This window comes from Chroicocephalus ridibundus, chromosome 1, assembly GCF_963924245.1.
Source record: "Chroicocephalus ridibundus chromosome 1, bChrRid1.1, whole genome shotgun sequence".
NCBI classification, from domain to species: Eukaryota; Metazoa; Chordata; class Aves; order Charadriiformes; family Laridae; genus Chroicocephalus; species Chroicocephalus ridibundus.
Genome location: NC_086284.1, coordinates 164,335,773 through 164,354,589, shown reverse-complemented (window position 1 = coordinate 164,354,589; position 18,817 = coordinate 164,335,773). Strand labels below are relative to the sequence as shown.

The 18,817-nt window shown below is 51.6% G+C and overlaps 1 protein-coding gene across 2 annotated transcripts; it reads left to right on the top strand.

Annotated features, from left to right (window-relative positions):
* The first annotated feature begins 753 nt into the window (after window positions 1-753).
* On the top strand, window positions 754-18,695 carry CBX6 (chromobox 6). Of its 2 annotated transcripts, none has more exons than XM_063322453.1 (5): window positions 754-866; window positions 1,034-1,077; window positions 1,281-1,346; window positions 1,585-1,651; window positions 9,837-18,695. In XM_063322453.1, the coding sequence occupies exons 1-5, from the start codon at window positions 798-800 to the stop codon at window positions 10,755-10,757; spliced, it is 1,167 nt and encodes a 388-aa protein (XP_063178523.1). In that variant the 5' UTR covers window positions 754-797; the 3' UTR covers window positions 10,758-18,695. The 2 variants fall into 2 exon arrangements, with proteins under 2 accessions (XP_063178523.1, XP_063178522.1); XM_063322452.1 differs by having other exon boundaries at window positions 9,783-18,695.
* The last annotated feature ends 122 nt before the right edge of the window (window positions 18,696-18,817 follow it).

Here is an 18,817-nt window from a genome sequence, read left to right as displayed (position 1 = left end):
GGCTTATGGAGCATGCTTGGCCCATTTACCTTGCAGTACCTTATACTGGCTCAAAAATGAGGGCACGTACAAGCGCCAGCCAAAAGGGAAAAAAGGAAAAAATAAAAAAAAAAAAAAGAAAAGAGGATTTAAGCGCCTTTATTGTTAGTTTTTGCCTTGGTAGGCTCCCCCACCTACCGCCGGTGCCACCCCACTAGCTGGAGGTGGGTGACGGCGCATCTGCGTCTGCAGAAGGAGAAGCGGCTGCGCGGCCCCCACTGCCGCCATTGTTTTAAGTTAAAAAAAAAAAAAAAACAACAAAAAACACACACAAAAAAAAAAGGACCCGTTCGGGCGGGAAGGCGCTGAGACGCCGGAGGCGCAGCACCAGCACCGCCGCCATACCGAGGATCTGCCTCGGGCGGGCTTCCCCTCCCGACACTGGCCCTCGAACTCCGTCCCACGGGGACGCGGGTGTCCCCTCACGATGGCGGGGGTGGGGGGGCAGAGGCGCCCCCGCCCTCACACCCCCCTCCGCGCGGTGCCTTTAACGGCCAGCGCCTGCGCGCGACCCCCTTCCCTTAGCAACCATCTTCCCCCCCCCCCCCCCCCCCCCATAACAGGGGAAAGGGGGAGGAGGGTCACGCGCGGCCGCGGCGGGAGGGGGCGCGCGGGCGTGCGCGAGCCGGCGGCGGCACGAGGAGGGCGGGCGCGGGGCGGGGGGGGGGAGGGGGAGCAGGGGGCGGGGCGGGGCGGCGCGGGCGGGCGGGCGGGATTATTATGGGCTGTGGGCGCCGCCGCCGCCGCTGAGGAGCAAGATGGAGCTGTCTGCAGTGGGGGAGCGCGTCTTCGCCGCCGAGTCCATCATCAAGCGGCGCATCCGAAAGGTGAGGGGCTGCCAGGGGTGGGGGGAGGCCGCGACACCCCACCCCCCCCCCTTTCCTTACGGCTCCTTGCTGCCGGGCTCCGGCCGCGCCGCTCGCCGGGCCCCCGCCTCACATACGCGCACCCCCCCCCCCCTTTTCTCTCCCCTTCTCTCCCCCGTGTGTTGCAGGGGCGCATCGAGTACCTGGTGAAATGGAAAGGCTGGGCCATCAAGTGAGTGTGCATCCTGCTGGGGGGGGGGCCGCCGTCAGCCCCCACCGTCCTGAGGGGGGTGGGGGGACGCTCCCGGGGCTGCGGGGGTGGGGTGGGGGGGGGACGGCACGGGACGGGGGGTCTGTGCGTAGGGATGTGGGGGGTTTGGGCGCTAACCCTTGCGCTTGTCCTTCCCCCTGCACCGCTGCCCGCGCCCCCGGCAGGTACAGCACCTGGGAACCCGAGGAGAACATCCTGGACTCCCGCCTCATCGCCGCCTTCGAGCAGAAGTGAGTGCTCATCCACGGGCTGGGGGGGCGGCAGCAGGTTTGGCTTTGGGTGGGCGAGCGGGAAAGGACGTCCAGGCTCCCTCCTTCCCCCCCCCCCTTCCTTTTTTTCTTTCTTTCTTTTTTTAAAAAAAAAAAAAACAAAAAAAACCAAAAAAACCCAAAAAACAGAAAACTTGTATGCTTCTGTTTCTCCCTTTGGGACAAGTCTTAACTTCTTGACAAATTTGACTCCCTCAAGGGAACGAGAGCGTGAGCTGTACGGGCCCAAGAAGAGAGGACCTAAGCCTAAAACTTTTCTCCTGAAGGTAACTCTTATTTGAATAACTTAGGCCTAGCCAAATGTCTCTCAAACCTCACCGGTTCGTGCCTTTGGATGGACTGGACTTTCAAGTGACTTGTGTCTGCTGCCTGGCCCTGGGAACGTGGGGACAACCCGACGGGAAAGCGGGTGGGGGGCAGGGACACAGAAGCGTGTGAGGGGAGAGCGTGTGTGCGTGCGACGGGTGCCCCAGCAGGACGGTCGGTACACGCGGATGTGCATGGTGAGGCTGCAATCTCTTTTCCAATATCCTCTCCTCTTTACGGCCTTCTGCTGCCGCAGTGGAGAGATAGCCAGCCCTGCTCCCTCTTCCTTCAGCAGCCTATTCCATCCAGCCCGTGCCCTGCAACTTAGCAGCATGCCGAGCAATCGGGCAGCTGTGGCAGGAGTCCTGCTGCCACTTGTGCTCCTCCGATCATGTTTCAGGATGTAGGTGCTCCACGAGAGTTTCATGAAAGGTTCATGTTTTGATCTGCAAACTGTAGGCTTGTTTTGCTTATTTTTTGGGAGGGGTGGGGGGAAGGAGGAGTGTTTCACCTCTGCGTAGGATGGCAGCTGAAGTTTCCAGTTCCCCTCTGATAGACCCAGCATCTCTGCAAGACAGTATTGTCGTAGTGTCTCTGCTTGCTTACAGTGATGAATGAGGGAGATAGTCCCTAACGCAGCCCCTCAGTTGTTTTTACTTTCTTTTTTTAATGAAGAAATCTGGTAGCTGTGTGATTTCTGCGTGAGCTCTGTGGATTTCTTACTCTACAGACAAAACTCCTTGCTCTGCTCCACTCTTACCCTCTTCCCTCTCCAACTATTTTGATCTCAGACTTCAAATGAATGTAGAAACACAACACACCTTTGTACGATTAAGACAGATGAGGGAAGTCACAGCTTCCCTGGCTTTGATCCAGTATAAAGCCCTGCAACAGCCAGGGTAGACCCTGTGGTAGGGCATCACTATCACCAAGTCATCCTATGGCTTTGGGCAAGTCATTTAGCCTTTGTGCATGTTTCCCCATCTGTGAAACAGGTTAATACTTTCCTTTGCCTGACAGGGGTAGGAGCTTTACTCAAGTCAGCACTGCACTTTAACTGTATGAGCACCGGAAAAAGAGCTGAGGGGTAGGGTGTCACCTCTCCTCTGCTTTAAGAGGACATAATGAAGCACACGGAAGAAATGCGGGAACAGGCGTATTCTGATGCTCACAGTAAAACCCAGGGGACTGTGGTAATCCTCGGAAAGTTCTGCTGATGGAACTGTCCTTCTCCCTCATTGCCTGTTTTCTGTTAACAGTATTCTGTATCTGCAGACTGAGAACTACAAACACAACTGACAATGTAGTACTTCTTATTTTCTATTCAGGGAAACTAGACTAGTTGGGTTTTCTCTTTCTGGCAGTCAAGTATTAAATGAAACCCTTGTGTTTAGGTTTCCAACAATGCAGAGGAACGCTTAAAGGGAAACCACCGGCTTAAAATAGTTCTCTGCATGAATTAAAAAAATACTGGTATTTGTAACACCTGATATTGTTCAGAGTGGTAGAGAAGTGTTTATGCTGTGCTTTTAATGTTACTGTGTGTAATCAGTTTCTTTTCTTTTTGTTTCTGAATGTGATATGGCAAAATCCACTGCCAGTTTTTCACTCATTTAAAAAAAAAAAAAACAAAACACAAAAAAAACCACCAAAACCAACCCCCAACCTCAAAAGTAAAACCTACTCATTCCTCCTCTTCTCCCCTTGCCCTTTAAAAGGCCCCTAAACTTGGAACCTGAATTATTCAACAGCATCCTTTGAATCACGTCCCTGACATGTTGCTGTGGCACATCTTCCTTCTGCCAGCTTCTCAAATGCTGCTGAAAACCCGTAGGTTTGTGGAGCTGGCTTGGTACTTTGTAGAAGATGGATCGCGATAGGGAGCTCTCCTGAAGGCTGGTGCCATGTTGTGGGAGAGGGTGGCAGGGCAGAGCGCTGCCACGGCTACTTGGTTTGCAGCTCTGGGAAGCAGAGCTGGTGAAACTGTTAAGAGCTCTGACTTGCCGTTTTTCTGCAACTTGGGATAGTACCCTAAAAATAACACCCCAGGCCAGGGAGCAAGAAGAAAAACGCGATCTCAGCTAGCCCTATCTGAACTTGTTTGGGCTCTGTTCAGGCAAACCATTGCAATTGAACTGCGGCTAGAAACAGGACTGACACCAGCATGATAGCTTGTGTTGAGTGCATCCCTTGGTCAGTTCTTCTGACCTGATGAAGATGCAGGTTTGTCCTCTGCTAGCCCTGCAGCACTCGTGCTGCTGTGGGAGGATTGGGATTCGGTTCTGCCTCGCGCATGGCTAACGATATTTTCAGTTCTTTCAGATGCAGAATCTCTTCCGAGTGAGAGTTTCAGAAGCAGGGGAAGAAATTTGATTCTTGCATCCCAGAGGGAGTCTTTGGAGTTGGCAGTTAGAACAATATTCTTTTTGATCTGTTAACTGAACAGATCAGGCCTGGATGCAATGATGTTTAGCAGGAGTCTGGCCTAGGACTGCTTTGGTAAACTAGTCTGCCCTTGACTTGGTGGCTTGCTGGGATTTTTCATGTGTATCAGTGCTTAAACTCAGGCGTCTGAGTCTCCAGTAAGGCATTGAAATAAGTGCCCTGATACGCTGCTCAGTCCCCTGGCTTGTGTGGGTGTTTTGGTTTGCCGTTGGGGCTAGGTTTATCCTGGGATTAGTTCTCAAAGGCTGCAGATAGGCACCCAGGGGGATTTGCAGAAAGCATTCCAGCAGGTTAGTGGCCCACGCCTTTGGAAAAGCTTTGGAAAGCTGCATCTTCGGCCACCTGCTGCCTTTGTAAGCTAGGCTCGTGTTGCTGAGAGCTGTCTAACACTTGCCCTTTCGATCAGACTGCAAGGGGAAATTACAGTCCAGGCATTGTAATATCGCTCTCAAGATGGCGGGTGTTGAAAGTGACCCCTGCAAATTTCAACTGCGAAGTTTTGGGCAGGAAATGGGTCTTTATCCTCTGCATACTAGGGGCAAACTTTCCCACAGCTGAGATCAAGCTTGGCGGGAGGTTGTAATTCTTGGGCGGCTGCTGGTATGCTGCAAGTTTTGTGCCGAGTTTATGGGAAGCGGAGTCCTTGATCTGTGATGGGCAGCACTGTACGTAAGGCTCTTACCTTACTACTTGGGTGTCTGGCAAAAGTTATCCTTGAAGACAGGCCCTTCAGCTGGAGGTCAGAATGGAAGCTGGTGAGGTTAGAAAAAGACAGAGTGCATACTACAGTGATTTTCCTCTTTTTTTCCTGCTTGATTCGCGCTTTTTATTTTGCTTTTCCCTCGACAGTCCACTGAGAGGAATGCAAAACTCGCCAACTAATCTAATGAAGTCTAGCAAGTGCTATTAAGAGACAGAGCCCGATCTGCAAGCTCAGTGGGTGGCTAGCAAAGACCCCTTGGCGGGGTGGCTGTAAATACTAAGGTGAAAAGACTGGAGAAGGTTAATGGAGAGGAAGAAGTAAAGGGAGAGCAGAGGAAGAAGGGGCCGAGCACCGTGGTGTTCTGTCGCTTTGCCCTTCCTTGAACTCTAAAGTTGGAGTTGGGTTTCTTTTGATCTCCTCCCTGTTCGTAAATTATCCCCGAGCGGTTTGAAAACAGACCATTCCCCTTTGTAGCATTTTGTTCCTCATCCAGTAGGGAAACTTTAGTTTATGGCAGTGTTGCTTGGGAGAACTGTGCTATGAACTGGCTTGCTGTTGCCTTGTCACTTGGAAGACTGCAGAAGAAAGAGGGCAATAAAAAGGCAGAATGGTAGCCAAAAAGGGGAAAGAAGAGCTCTTGCGAATGCTGTTTGGAGCAAGGACTGTGGGAATGCAGGTGGAGAATAAAAGACAAAGCAGAACCAGTAATTTATGAGAGAGTAGCACTGCTGTGGTGCAGCAGTGCTACTGGAAATGACTTGATTTTGAAATAATTAACTAGAAATCTGTTCACTTACAAGGTCTTTTTTCTGTCGTCTTTTTTTTTCCTTCCAAATTGCAGAGATTTTGATACAAATCAGGTAAGAGAGGCTTTTCTAAGCACGTGTCCATGTACGTGCTTGTGTGCTTCAGTGCGTTCAGGGAATGAATGAACAAATATGCTTGCTGGGCCTCAAGGGACGTTTATTCAGAAATAGTAGGGAACAGGGGAGATATACTCGTTCCCAGGGGCGACGAGGAAAAGCTGTACAAGCTAAATAAAGGTGATACGTATCCCAAAAGGGAAGGGGGGGGAAGGGAAGCAATCCTAGCAATTGCCTTGCTCTTGTGACAGAGCACTGCAGCAAGCCTCCAGAAGCTGCATCCTGATGTAGGCTGAGCTGTAAGTAGAGAGTGAATTACTTCGTGTACATGCTGAGTACCTCTTCAGCGGTGAGCAAATCCTGCAGGCGAAAACAGCAAAACCCAGAGAGGTAGTTTCCGTTTGGGAAACTTCTGAGTTAAGTAGCAAGCTGTGGTGACACAGCCAAAAGGATTAAACAGGTTTGTTTTTCAAAGATCTCGTGCTCGTACGGCTCGTGAGTGTCATAGAGTAATGGATCCATAGCAGGGAGAAGTGCGTTTCCAACAGATAAAACTGAATGCTGAGCCTTCCCCAAACCAGAGGTAGCAAGTTACTTAATGTAAAGTTGGAAGCAGGGGGAGGAGAGCCCATAAAATGTGCTGTCCTCTGCAGGAAAGCGACTTGAGTTCGTATAGTTGATGCCTGAGTAAACCTGATCCTGTGGTAGGAATACTGAGCTTTGCAAGTGAGAGGGCTCTGGGGGCTGATCTGAGATAAAGCATTCGATACTATTTTTCTTGAAACCCTACCTGGAAAAACAAGCTCAAGCGAAGCTGGATATTTGCATATTGGTCTTTGGAACTTGCATTGAAGCTGGTCACTGGGGACAGCACTGTAGCCCCTGGAGGGGACGGTTGGGGTCCCAGTTCACCCTCTCTCTTAATAATCCGGCCAAAGAGGTTGATAGTGCGTGTGGTCTACCTGGAGACTGTTGAAACTGGAATTTAGTAAATGCAGAGAGCTGAAACATGAGTTAGAAACAGCTTCAGCCTTGAGGAAGTGCCCCAGAAGTAACTGGAAACACAGACAAATAGCAAGTAAAGGAGACCTGGTAGTTGTGGCACACTGGAAGAGTCCTAGCCATGGACCAGGGCTCTGTGCTAGCCGCTGTGCAAGCACAAAACCAAGACAGGCCTGTCTGTCAAAACAGGACAGCTGATTAATGTGCACAGGCTGAGAAAGTAAAATCAGCAGGACTGTGGAAGTGGCCAGGCAGTGACCATCCCAGCATTATCGCTTTTCATTTTATGCAGTTGATGGGAAGCGTTGCTGAGGAATTTTGGTGTGTATAAGGCAACTGTGGCTTGGGGGAGATGTGGGGGGAGCCTGCTTCTTTCTCACATGGGTGATGGAAGGCAGCACTGTGGGCAGGTGGTAATTAGAGTCGACTCTGAGCAGAGGGGGCAGAACTCCTCACTACAAGGCATGATTACAGGGTAGGGAATTAATCTAGAATACATGCAGGGTTGGCAGCAGGAGAGGCCCTAAAGGATGCCTGTGTCTGAAGCTGTGGATCAAGGATTTTTACCTGTGCATCTGTCAGTACCCTTTGCCTGGCTTCCCTGTCCTGCATTTTGGAATGTGACATTGGGTTGCACTTTGCTCTACGCTGAGCAGTTGTAAACTGGCAAGAAGCCCAAAGCACTTGAGCAGCAATGCTGGAAAGACTGGCTGTGGTGGGGAAGCCAGGAGGGGAAAAAAAAGAATAAAATTGTTAATCCAGGCTGTGCTAGTATGTAATGTCAGGAAGCAAACTGTGTAGCTTGTCCTGGTGTCTGCCATCTGCTTCAGAGGGACCTGTGAAGACAGGGAGCAAGTGTGGCTGTAGATGTGCCTGTGACCTCATGATGGGGTCTGCGGGGTCTCGTAAGTTGTGGATCATTGGGATGGGAGGGGGAGAGTTGATGAGTGGTGCAGGGACTATGCCTGGTGCTGCTGCTGTGCTCCAGTCTGTAGAATGCCTGGGGCAGGAACTGTGTCTAACTATTAATTTTCTGAATGGTTTGGGACACGGACTAGCGTGTGAGGCTGAGCAAAGAGAAACTAGCTAGACACTGGGATGCTTCCTGCTACAGCAGGACGTGTTGGGCTTTGTCTGGGCTGGGGATACTTCCCTGCAGCTAGGTGAAACAGACCTGTACAGCCCAGGGTTAACGTGGAGGGTGTCTGTGCCTGCCTTGGCAGTCGTGTTTTACTCATCCCTGTTTCTTTGTCAGTCGGTTAATACAAAGTCTAGATAGAGTCCCTGGTGCAGATGAGCCTTCAGTCTGTGTTCTCACGTGCAGCTGGGGAAGGAGGCCTTATCTTTGCAGTCCTTTTAAAGCCAGCATACAAATAGTACTGCAGGGTACGATCTGGCATTAGCCAGGGAGGAGCAAAATGTCTTCGTGTCTCTGTTCTCTGCTTATTTAGGATCTTCTGTGGTTCCCATGGGGATGTCAGTGGGAGAAGACGGGCATTGGGTGACAACAGAGTTCTGGAGATGTGGGGCCAGGGCTTTGAGCTTATTGTGCAAGAGCGGGCCTGGGCCCCTCGCTTAGGTCTGTTAGATCCCCGCCTTTACACGCACATTTTTTTCCCCCAGGCGTTTCTGTGGTAGGAGGCACAGCCTGCAGGGTGACAAAGGAGATGGTGTTGGAGTGCTTAAGCTCTTAGCTGGCAAGAAGCCATCCCAGTCTTGGCGTGTGCTAGGGGGCAACGGGATGGAAAACTTGGGGAGGAAAAGCAGCCGTCTTTTCCTAGCACTGCAGTTCTTCTTGTGCCCACGAGATGGGGGAAGCTGCTCGCTAGATGGGCAGTCAGAGGGGGGGCTTGCCTGTCCCCTCCAGGCCTGGGTGACCTCTGCCTGTGACGACTGCTGAGAGGGAATAAGGAAGGGGCTGTGTTAGGGCAAAGTATGGGGTGCAGGTGGGAGGCTGAACTCTACAAGTAACTGCACTGACAAGGGATGATGTAAGAATATGCTCTGGGTTTCCATGCCCACAGGGTCTTCAGGTCATGCTGCCTCGGTTTACCAATGAAAATGTTTTTCCTGCTGCCAGAAGACATTCCCGTCTCTGGTGTCTGAACCAGAGCAGGTTTTGGCACTATCTCCAAGTGCCAGAAGAGCTAAAAAGTCTTGTTCACCTTCCCTGGCTCTTGGAGAGGGCTGGCACCAGGCAGTTGAAACAGTGCTATTCCTACTCTGTTTCATTAGTAGGTTTCAAATAAGTGTGGTGTTCAAAATGACAAGGCAATCTCTTCTGTGGAAATGCAGTTAAACTGTACTTGGAGTTCCAGCTGGCCTGGTCTCTGGCTTTAAACACTGGACCTTTCTCCCACAGCAAAGCAAGGATAAACAACTTGCTTATGGTCTCTAGTTAAAATTAAGTCTTTGGATCTCTGCATTTCTTGTGTTTAGCTAAGACAGCTCCATCAGACCACCCTCACCCGCCTTCATCATAGTTCCTCAAGACCCCCTTCTACCATACTTTCCAGAGGAGATGAGTCTCATTGTGGGAGAGGAAGAGCAAACTAGATGCATTACTCTTCCTTTCCCCCTTGTTTGGTGCTCATTTTGTAGAAGACCAGATACAGTCCCCTGCCTTGGGAGTAGTATGTAATTTTGGATGCTAATTCAACGGTAACAGCCCCAGTGCCTAGGAGGGCACTTGGTTGTTTGGCTGTCAGTGGAGGGTTGTGCTCATTGGCTGTTGATGACTGAGAGAGCAACTTGGGAACCATTAACTGTAACCCTGAAACATGGCTGGAGGGTGGCAGTTTCCTCCTGGGGAAAGCACGTGCCAACAGGGACAGTGCCTAGGGAGTAATTGGCTGCCCGAAAAGAATATAGACGGTACCCCGTGCTTGTATGGGATATGTGCCATAGCTATTGGTAGTCCATAGGTGCATATGTGTGCTTGTCATTAATGTGGGTGTAAATGTGATGCGACATTGCTGGTAAGCACTTGACCTGAGGTGAGCAATGCCAGATTTGAGATTTGGCTGTACCGAGGCTGCCTCTCTGACCCTGTTTTTTTTTCTCTCCCCACCACCGCAGGCTCGGGCCCAAGCGGAGGCCCTCCACATTGGGGATGTACACTTTTCTGTCAAGCCTGGTTCTAGCACGTCCTCTCCCAAGCTCCACTCCAGCGCCGCGGTGCACCGGCTCAAGAAAGACATCCGACGATGCCACCGCATGTCCCGACGCCCCCTGCCTCGTCCAGACCCCCAGAATGGCGGGAGCGTGGGTGGTGGGGCTGGCATCCGTCCTCCTGTCTCGCCCTTCTCGGAGACCGTCCGCATCATCAACCGTAAGGTGAAACCCCGTGAGCCCAAACGCAGTCGCATCATCCTCAACCTCAAAGTCATTGACAAAGGTGGGAAGCCAGCTAATGGGACCGGGGGCCTGGCTCGGCCCAAGATCCCATCCCGAAACCGCGTCATCGGAAAGAGCAAGAAGTTCAGCGAGAGCGTCCTTCGCACCCAGATCCGTCACATGAAGTTTGGTGCCTTCTCGCTCTATAATAAGCCGTCCACTGCACCTGCCCCCTCTCTGGAGGGCAAAGGAGAGGCCGAAGGCTCCCAGGCGGCCTCCTGTGGGCTCATTATGGGCTCCACCCCTTATGATGCCCCCAGCTCCAGCTCCTCCGGCTGCCCATCGCCAGCCCCCCACTCCTCCTCTGACCCAGATGATTCCCCTCCGAAGCTGCTTCCCGAGACCCTCAGCCCAGCCATCCCCGACTGGCGTGAGTCGGAGGTCCTCGACCTCTCAATCCCACCTGAGTCGGCTGCCACCAGCAAGCGTTCTCCCCCAGGAGGGTGCAGTGGGGGGCAGACACCCTCCTTGTCCCTCTCCTCTTCTGACCCAGAGCAGGAAGCTGGCGACTGGCGTCCTGAGATGTCTCCTTGCTCTAATGTGGTGGTCACGGATGTCACCAGCAACCTCCTCACTGTCACCATCAAGGAGTTCTGCAACGCAGAAGATTTTGAGAAGGTGGCAGCAGGTGGCGGTGGTGGAGGTGGCAGCAAGTGAGCAGCCAGGTCCCCCTGCTCCAGGGGCATGGGGGGAGCTATACCTGTGAGAAGTCGTGGTGCGAATGGCTGTCCTTAGTTCTCTCCTTCTCCCCTTGGCTGTCCCTCTGCCCTCACTGCCACCCTTCCTCCTCCTTTCCTCCTGCCTACTCCTTCTTGCCTGAAGGCTGGAGCGTGTCAGTGCGGGGGAGTGGGGGCACCCACCATTCCTGGGTGTCACTGCTGCTAGGAGGAGAGGCAGGGAGGGTCGTGGTGGGGCTTGGGGAGTGGTTGTTTGTCCTTGAATGTGGTGTTGTCCAACGGGCGGTGGAGCCTTTGGGGATGAGGGATGGGTGAGCATGTGTCTGTGTGCCTGTGGGGGTGATGGGGAAGGTGCTCTTCCCCCTCCTTCCCCTTCCATCTTTGACAAAAACTGAAGAGGAGCTCCAGACCGTTGAGGGGAGGATGTAAGAGGATTGGAGCCCTTGCCCACTCCCCCCAAGCCTTCTCCCACAATGTGCATGGAGTCTCTTCCATTCCTATGTTTCCCCCTTGCCGTGACTCTGATCCTGCCATCCTTCCTGTTCTTGGCCTGTGGCCTGGATCTGCCGCCGTCTATGCTGTCCTCGTGGCAGTGGCTGATCCAGATGCCCCTAGAATGAAGGGGAGAGGGGCAGGTGAAGCGTCATGCCTGGAAGGTGCTTGAGACAAAGCTGGGGTGGTTGAGGGGTACCCCATGCAGCACACACCCCATATTGGCTTCCCCTTTCCTTTGACTATTGGTGCTACCTTGGCAGTTGTATGGGCGCTTTCAGGTGGCCTGGTCTCTCCTCTTCTGCATCTTCCAACTTACTCAGCTTTGCAGGGGGAAGGGAAGAAAAGGGGAGTCTGCTTCTGGCCCAGACCTTCCTCCTGGTGTTCATCACTTGCACTTGCCTGGGGGAGTGGGCATGAAATGCCCTTCCCCGGCCTTTCTGTGGTGGAAGTGGGAGTGGGCCGTGTGTCCATCCTTCAGTCTGGGGGAAAATACGCTGACAGCATGATGCTGCCTCAGCCGGGTGAGGCTGGTCTCCCACCTTGCACATAAGCTTCCCCCAACCCTTTTTTCTTCCCACCGCTTCCTCAGAAGGAGGGAGGGACAGATGCTAAGGCAGGTCGTTTGCTCTTCCCACTTCCTTTCGTCTCTCCTGCTCTCCTTTCCCTGTGGTGGATGGCATGGAAGCGGATTCCCCTCTGTCTTTTCAGCATCTGAAACAGCCCTTACAACTGTCAACCAAAGGTGCTAATAAGAAATAACTGTCTCTCTCACATCGTATGCATGTACGCTGGATCTCTTCCCCCAGAGCTCCTGTGAGCCGATCTAAAAATTCCTTCTCTTTGCCTCTAGCAAGTAGGAGCGAGCAAGACCACAGCTTGCTATTCTTTACCCACAGCTCCTTCTTTCCCTGACCACCCTTGTTCATGTCCAAAATAAGCTCTCTCTTTTGCCTGCCATTTCTGGCTTCCTTCATTTCTGTGTGAGTCCTAAGCTTCGTGGGGAGATGCCGGTCCTTTGCTCTTCCTTCTCCCCCTACTCGCACAGGACTCGGCCTGTAGGGGCAAGGAAAAGAGGTGCTGATCAATTTGTGGCAGAGCCTCCCCCTCTCAGCCCTATCTCTGGGATTTGGGATGGGGCAGAGGGGTGTCACTTCTACATAACATGCTGCAGAGGTGAAAAGGGTGGAAAAAAATTCCCTGCGCCAGGGCTCACTTACTTGGAAACCTTCCCTGGGCAGGTAAACACAAGTGGAATTGGCCCCTCTGGTGCTTCCACATGATGATGCTCAGGAGCCACCAGCTCCGAGGAGTGTTCTCATGTGGAGTAGTGATTTTGTGGTTGCAGTGGTCTGAGGGTAGCAGTGAGGCAGTTTGTGGGAGAGACGTAATATTTGTCTGCCCAAGGGGTGTTGTCGGGGTGGTAGACCAGCTTCTGACCTTAATTAGGGCTTCTGGGCCCAGAGCTTGTCTCTTCCCCGCCTCCAGCGCCTGGGTTGGTGTAATAAAATCTTTGCTGCCCTCCCCACAAGCCTTGCCTTGCAGCGGTGGCATTCAGTTCACTGTGGGGCACAGTGAATTCACACCAGTTGCAGTTCGATGTCTGTGTAGACAGTCTGAGGGGGATTCCAGGTGCTGTTAGCACCACCCTTTGCGTACCTCTTTCTTTTTCTTTCCTTGGTTGAAGAGCTTAGTGGACTGTTTGGGGATGCAGCTGCATTCACAGCTGAAGCTAGGGGCAGGGAGAAGGAGACTTCCCCGATCCATTCACCAAACTAAGGCTTCCTATAACTTGTTGGACTTGTGTGCGTGTCTGTATTAATACCTGCCTGTATTTTTTGTCTCTCTTTTTTTTTCATCTTTCCTGTGCCTGGCACACCCGGGGATCCCTTATTTTAGCATAGCCTATCCATTTGACTGCAGCTTCAAAGATGAGCAGTTTGTAGGCATAGGGAAAAGCTCTTTCTTAGGGAAATAGCGAGGAGATTCTTCTCTTTTTTCCCCACCCCTTCTCAACAAGAACTATTCTGTGGCTGTGAGATAAGAGGAGATTCTTTGTGGGGTGGATGCAAACTGGCCAGTCACTTTAGGTTGTTGAGTTGCTGTTTGGTGTGTATGTGGTGATGTGTTTTGTTTCGTGGTATTGAGGTTCTGAAAAAAAAAAAAAAAAAAGTTGAAGCGTTTAAGTGGGAGATAAAAGGGAACTTTAATAGGAAACTCTTGATGTGTTTTGGCCAAGATGTGTTGGCTTGGCAGAATTCTTTTCCCCAGTGTCTCTTGTATGGTGTTCTTTGGGGGCAGGGGACAGGAATTGTTTATTTGAAGGGGTTTTGCCTTTCTCCAGAGTGACAAGCAAGGGGACTGTCTGTGAGGAGCAAAACAGTGGGTCATTGTAGGGATACTCCGTGAGGACCTTCTTCCTGTGGTGAGGAGATGAGGGGACTTGTTGCCGCAGAGGAATTCGTGCAGTAGATCCTCTTTGTGGAGGAAGAAAGGAGTATGATCCGGCTTGCAGACACAGCTCGACTGCTTGCGTGACAAATCTCTCCCTGGGTAGGTCGCCAGGTGGGAACCAAACCCTGAACCTCTGGATCCGAAATGAGGATCCCATGCTGTTTTGAGTTAGAGGTTTGCTAACTTGAACACAGCAGCAGCCTCAAGTTCCCTTGGGTGGACGGGCCACTTGAGGCTGACTAACCTACCTTCGTATTTACGTGGGTTACACTCCTCCTTCTGAATTTTTGCCCTTGCTCCTTAACGGAGGTGGGAAAGAAGATCTATCCATGCCCTTTAAAAAGGGTATGGGATTGAGGGAGGAGTTTATTTGAAAGTATCCCCTTCCCTTCCCCTTAACTCCTGGAAAAAAGAAAAACAAAAACAGGGAAATATTCTCTGTGTCTGTGCCATGTTTGTTCTCTTGTCGTCGTGTTTTTAGAGGAGATTTTATGATGGAGTGGAAAAAGTGAAATGATTAGTTTTGCATAAAAAAAGAAAAGTTTAAAAAAAATTTCTACAGGGAGAGAGCGAGAGAGAGAGAGAGTTTAAAAATGAATAATAAATGCAGTGATTGCACAAACTGTAGTGGTATTAGATGGTCCTTAGAGAAAAGAGTATTTTGTAGTATCGAAGCATGTGTGTCTGGGATGGTGTTTGGCTTGCTTGAACTGGAGGGAAAGGCATACTGGGACTAAGCAGCGATCGCTGAGCTGAAAAGGCAAGTTGCGTGTTGGAGGAACCCTGTCTACAAACCCTTCCCGTCCTTGCCTCCCAAGTGTTGGAGTGAGTTCCCTTCCCTCCCATACCTCTCCTGTGAGCTAAGGTGGAGTCTCCAAGTGGTTTTCCGGCCGAGTGGCCCTCAGAAATGGCCAGTCACGTTCTGCCAGAGCGTGCATCGGGCCACCAACATGGAAACAGTTGACTTTCTTTGCATGCACAGCAAGCTGCTAAGATTTGGGGTTGGCATGTACCTTTCCTGCCAAGTCGTTGTCTCTTCTCTTTTCCTTCCCCCCATATCCAAGCAGGATTACACACGGTGGGCTTATATCCTAGGAAGCAGGTACACCTCCCCTCCTTAGGGTCTCTTAGCTTCTTCCGGCGTCAGGTGGGGAGTGTCATTTTTCCGTATAGGATTCACCACATCAGGACAGAAAACTGAGTCCCATATGTATGTGGTCCGGCATCCCATCCGTCCCATCCGGACAGTGACCGGATCTTCAGAGGCAGATGAGAGAGCTGCCTTGTGTGCTCTGAAGGTGTTGCTGAGTGAAGTGTACCCTTTTCTTGAGGCCAGCAAATGCTGGAGCTTTTGGGATGGGGAGAGGAACACCCCAACAGGACTGTGCTCGAGTAGGGCTGCCACTTTCTGCTCCAGCTTCCTGCGGGATGGCGGGCAAGAGTTCCCTGAACATTTCTTCAAAGTGAGGAGGCAGCTTTTGCGTGCTGGCTTCCCCATCCAAGATGTCTCCGCTTGGGCTTTCATCTGGTGCGTGGGAGTGACTGCAGGGAGGAGGGAAGCCACCAGATGTTGGTATCTGAACAGAAGGTGGCAGGCAGGGGACACTAGGACAGCTTTTCTTGTCTGGACTTCTCTGGTGCCCATGGCTTTACAGTGGCAGGTGACGGATGTCTCGATGCCTCACGTAACCTGGGCTGCTCTTGGGAACTTCTTTTCCTCTCTGCCCATCGAGCTCTGTCAGTGCTTCCCACGGCCTTCAGCTTGGAGCGGCAGCCTCCTGTCTTGTGCTCTCTTTCTCTCCTCGCTGAGCAGAGCGGGACTGGGGAGGCGTGAAGCTAATGAGATGCAAGCTCCTTTTGGGATGGAAAACAGGGAAAATAGTGTGGCGAGCAGGCCCAGCTGTGGTGAGCCACTGCTTAGTTTCTGTTTTCAAAAGAGAAAGGGAGCATTTCTCTGCGTCTCCCCTTATCGAAGTTCCCAGGGAGATTTTATGAAATAAGTAAAACAAACAAAAAAACCCAACCACAATCCTGCTTTTTACCAGGTAGGAGCTGTCTCTGAGCTGAGTCTTCCTAGGGATTTCACTCCCTTTCCCAGCCCCTCTTTGTAGAGGAGGTTTTAGCAGCTCCCAGCGTTTGGAGATGATCACCTTCCTGGGGACCTCCTGGCAGAAAGGGGTTGCCATGCTGAAGGATGGTGTCCCAAGTCCTCCATGCTTCTGCCCACACCAGGTCGTGGCATTAGTGGGGCTGCTCGGGAGCAAGTCCTTCCCAAGGAGGTGTAACAAACCTGGAGTGCGTGTCTGGCTAAGTGCTTATTTTTCCCTTCGCCTCCTTCCCCACCTTCCGAACGAGACCTTTTCCTCCTTGCCTGGCGCATCCTTTTACTCCAATGTTGCTTGCTTTTGCTGCATTTTTCAATCGCCCAATAATCGTGCAAGAGCTGGGATCTTATTTACTTTTTATATATAAATATATAAATATAAAAGAAACCCTCTCTTTTCCCCTCCTTCCCCACCCTGTCTCACCCACCACCCCGCACGCAGCCTTTCTCATCTCCGCTCTGAAGGCGGTGTGCTGTAGAGGGTTGATTTTGGGGCCGGGGATTCGGTGCCTCCTGGATTCTGTTCCTTCTTGGTTTGCCGTGGCCTTTCTGCCAGCTGCGTCACTGCCCTGTGCCTCGATCTCCCTGGTGCCAAGGGGGCGGTGGGTGAAGGGGACCATCCTGCTGAGGGTGCTGGCAGCCCGACTCCCGCGGCGTTTGCACAGAGCCGGAGGAGTGCCGAGTGTTGCTTCAGAAATCCCCTTCTCCCTGTCCGTGCTTCCTTCCCTAGGTAACTCCAGCAAGTATCTTCATTTCATCGAAGCTTTGGGGTTGAACAAATAAGTGGCTTTATTTTTATTTTTTTTTCTTACTTCTGTTTTTTTTTTTTTATTATTATTTTTTTAGGTCCCTCCCCAGAGCACAATGCATATGGTTTCTTTTGGGGAGTGTAGATGGGAGGAGATGTTGGAGTCCTTCTTCGTCCTCACCTTTGCCCTTCCGTCCTCTACTTCTCTCCCCTTTTGATGTTGGCCTTGTGTCAGACTGACGTGGGGGTTGCAGCCCTGTCTGTGCAGGGCCGGCAGCCGTGGTGCCAGCAGCCTCCCCTGTGTTCTGCATGGTGCATCTGGGGTGCCCCATGTCCCACCTGCCTCGCTTGCCAGGAAGTCGCAGGGCCCCGAGTTCTTCTTGCTTACTTTAAATTTCTCCTTTCAGGAGTGAAGGGAGGTGTAGCCAGTTTGCCCTTCCCGTGGTGGTGGGCTGCCTCTGGCAGCTCTTTTCTCTCTTCCAGCTTCTGTGTGGTGGGAAACTAAATGTCTCCAGGACCATCCAAAAGCATGGTCCTTGGGGTGAGAGTCCCTCCACCTCGGGTGAGCGCTGTGGGTGGAGGAGTGAGGATGCTCTCTGCGCTCCCGGCCTGAGTGGAGCAGGGAGGTGGGCAGCAAGCACCGTGTGGCAACGCAGGGAAGAAATAAGGTGACAGAAGAACGGCCGGATGCAGTCAGGGTGATGCCAGCTTCAGCAGTGGCTCAGAAGATGTGTCTGGTGGGAGGGAAGGGGCATGGTCAGGACAAGCCGCTGAAGTGTTAATTCCCGTTGCAGGGCCCCGGTTCTTGACTTCGTTCCTTGTTCAGCCGAGCACTTAGAGCTTGCACTAAACCGCAGGAGCGCGGCTGGTTGCATCAAAGCACTTCGTGGGGCTTCGGGGCCTCGTAGGACTAACGGAGCCCTTACATGCTCCCGAGCAGCCCCCCCCCCCCCTCCCCGGGCTGCAGTGCCCCGTTCTCCGGGGGTGCCGAGGGTTCCCTTCTGGGCAGAGCAGCAGGTAGGTCACTCTTCAGCTCTCCTGGAGGGAGCCTACTGCTTCCCACCCCCTGGCTCCAAAGGGAGACTTAGGTCAAGTTCTCAAACAGAACCAAAAAAAAAAAGAATTTTCATTGCGATGACTCTCTTTTTTTCTTAGAAAAAAAACCCCAAAAGTTGTCGTGCCTGCGCCTTCCCCAAGCTAATGAACTTGGTGTGCTCTCCTCCCCTCTCTTCTGTTCTCCCCTGCTGTTGAGCCTTGTACGCTCCTTAAGAATAGAGGACTCTCTTTCTCTTTTGGAATATCTTTTTGTTCCTCCCCCCCTTCTTTGTTTTCTTTTTTGGATAGAAAGTTGTCCAGCGGTGGTGGAGGACAGGGGCCTGCCTCATCCGTTCCTTCCTTTCACCTTCCCCAGTGCCAAGCTTAGGCTCAAGTCCTGCAGATTCCTGCAAATACCGAACTTGTAGCAGGCGAGTTACCCCACTGAGCTCTGCGGTACGTGGGCGCTTCACGTTCTGCCTGCGCTTGAGTTTTGGCAGCATCAGGGCCTTATCCTTTCTCTTAGAGAAGGTCAGACCTAACTCCTAGAGTGCTGGTGGTTCTGGTGCGACCCATCTGTCTCTCTGTTTCCCCTCACTTGGCATACAGAGTGAAGGTGGTATTTTTTTTTTTTATTTAAAATAAACCTAAATATGTATCTTTGTACTTTTTTTTTTATTTTGGAAAAAAAAAAAAGCATTTAAGGATTGTGCACGGATGAATTGTATATCTATATTTTTTTTTTGTCTTGCAATTTTCATTTTAAATATAGTGTTTGTTCAGTTTCGTTTTGTTTGTTGTTTTTTGTTTGGTTTTGTTTTGTTTTTTTTTTTTAAATCCAGTTCCCAGCTGGCTAAACTCTGTCTAGAGCGGATGGGTGGGAGGCGTAGCCACTGGAGGGGTGATGGAATCGCCCCTTCCCCTGGCACTTCCCACAAGAAAATGGTTTTGCTCCAGGTTTGGGGGTGGGGGTTGTGCTAATTACTCTTGTATTCTTGTACATTTTGTTCTTTCTGCTGCTCTTGAATATTGTATCAATGCCAGAAATGGGGAGTTAAAAATTAAAAATAAAAATTAACCCCAATAAATTGTTACATTCCAAACCCTGTTGTCTTCTCTTCCTGCGGTGGACTGTGACCTGCTCTGGGTGTAAGCGACCTGGTATTGGGGAGTCAGCTCTGCGGTCAAATACAGCCACGTTTAGTAC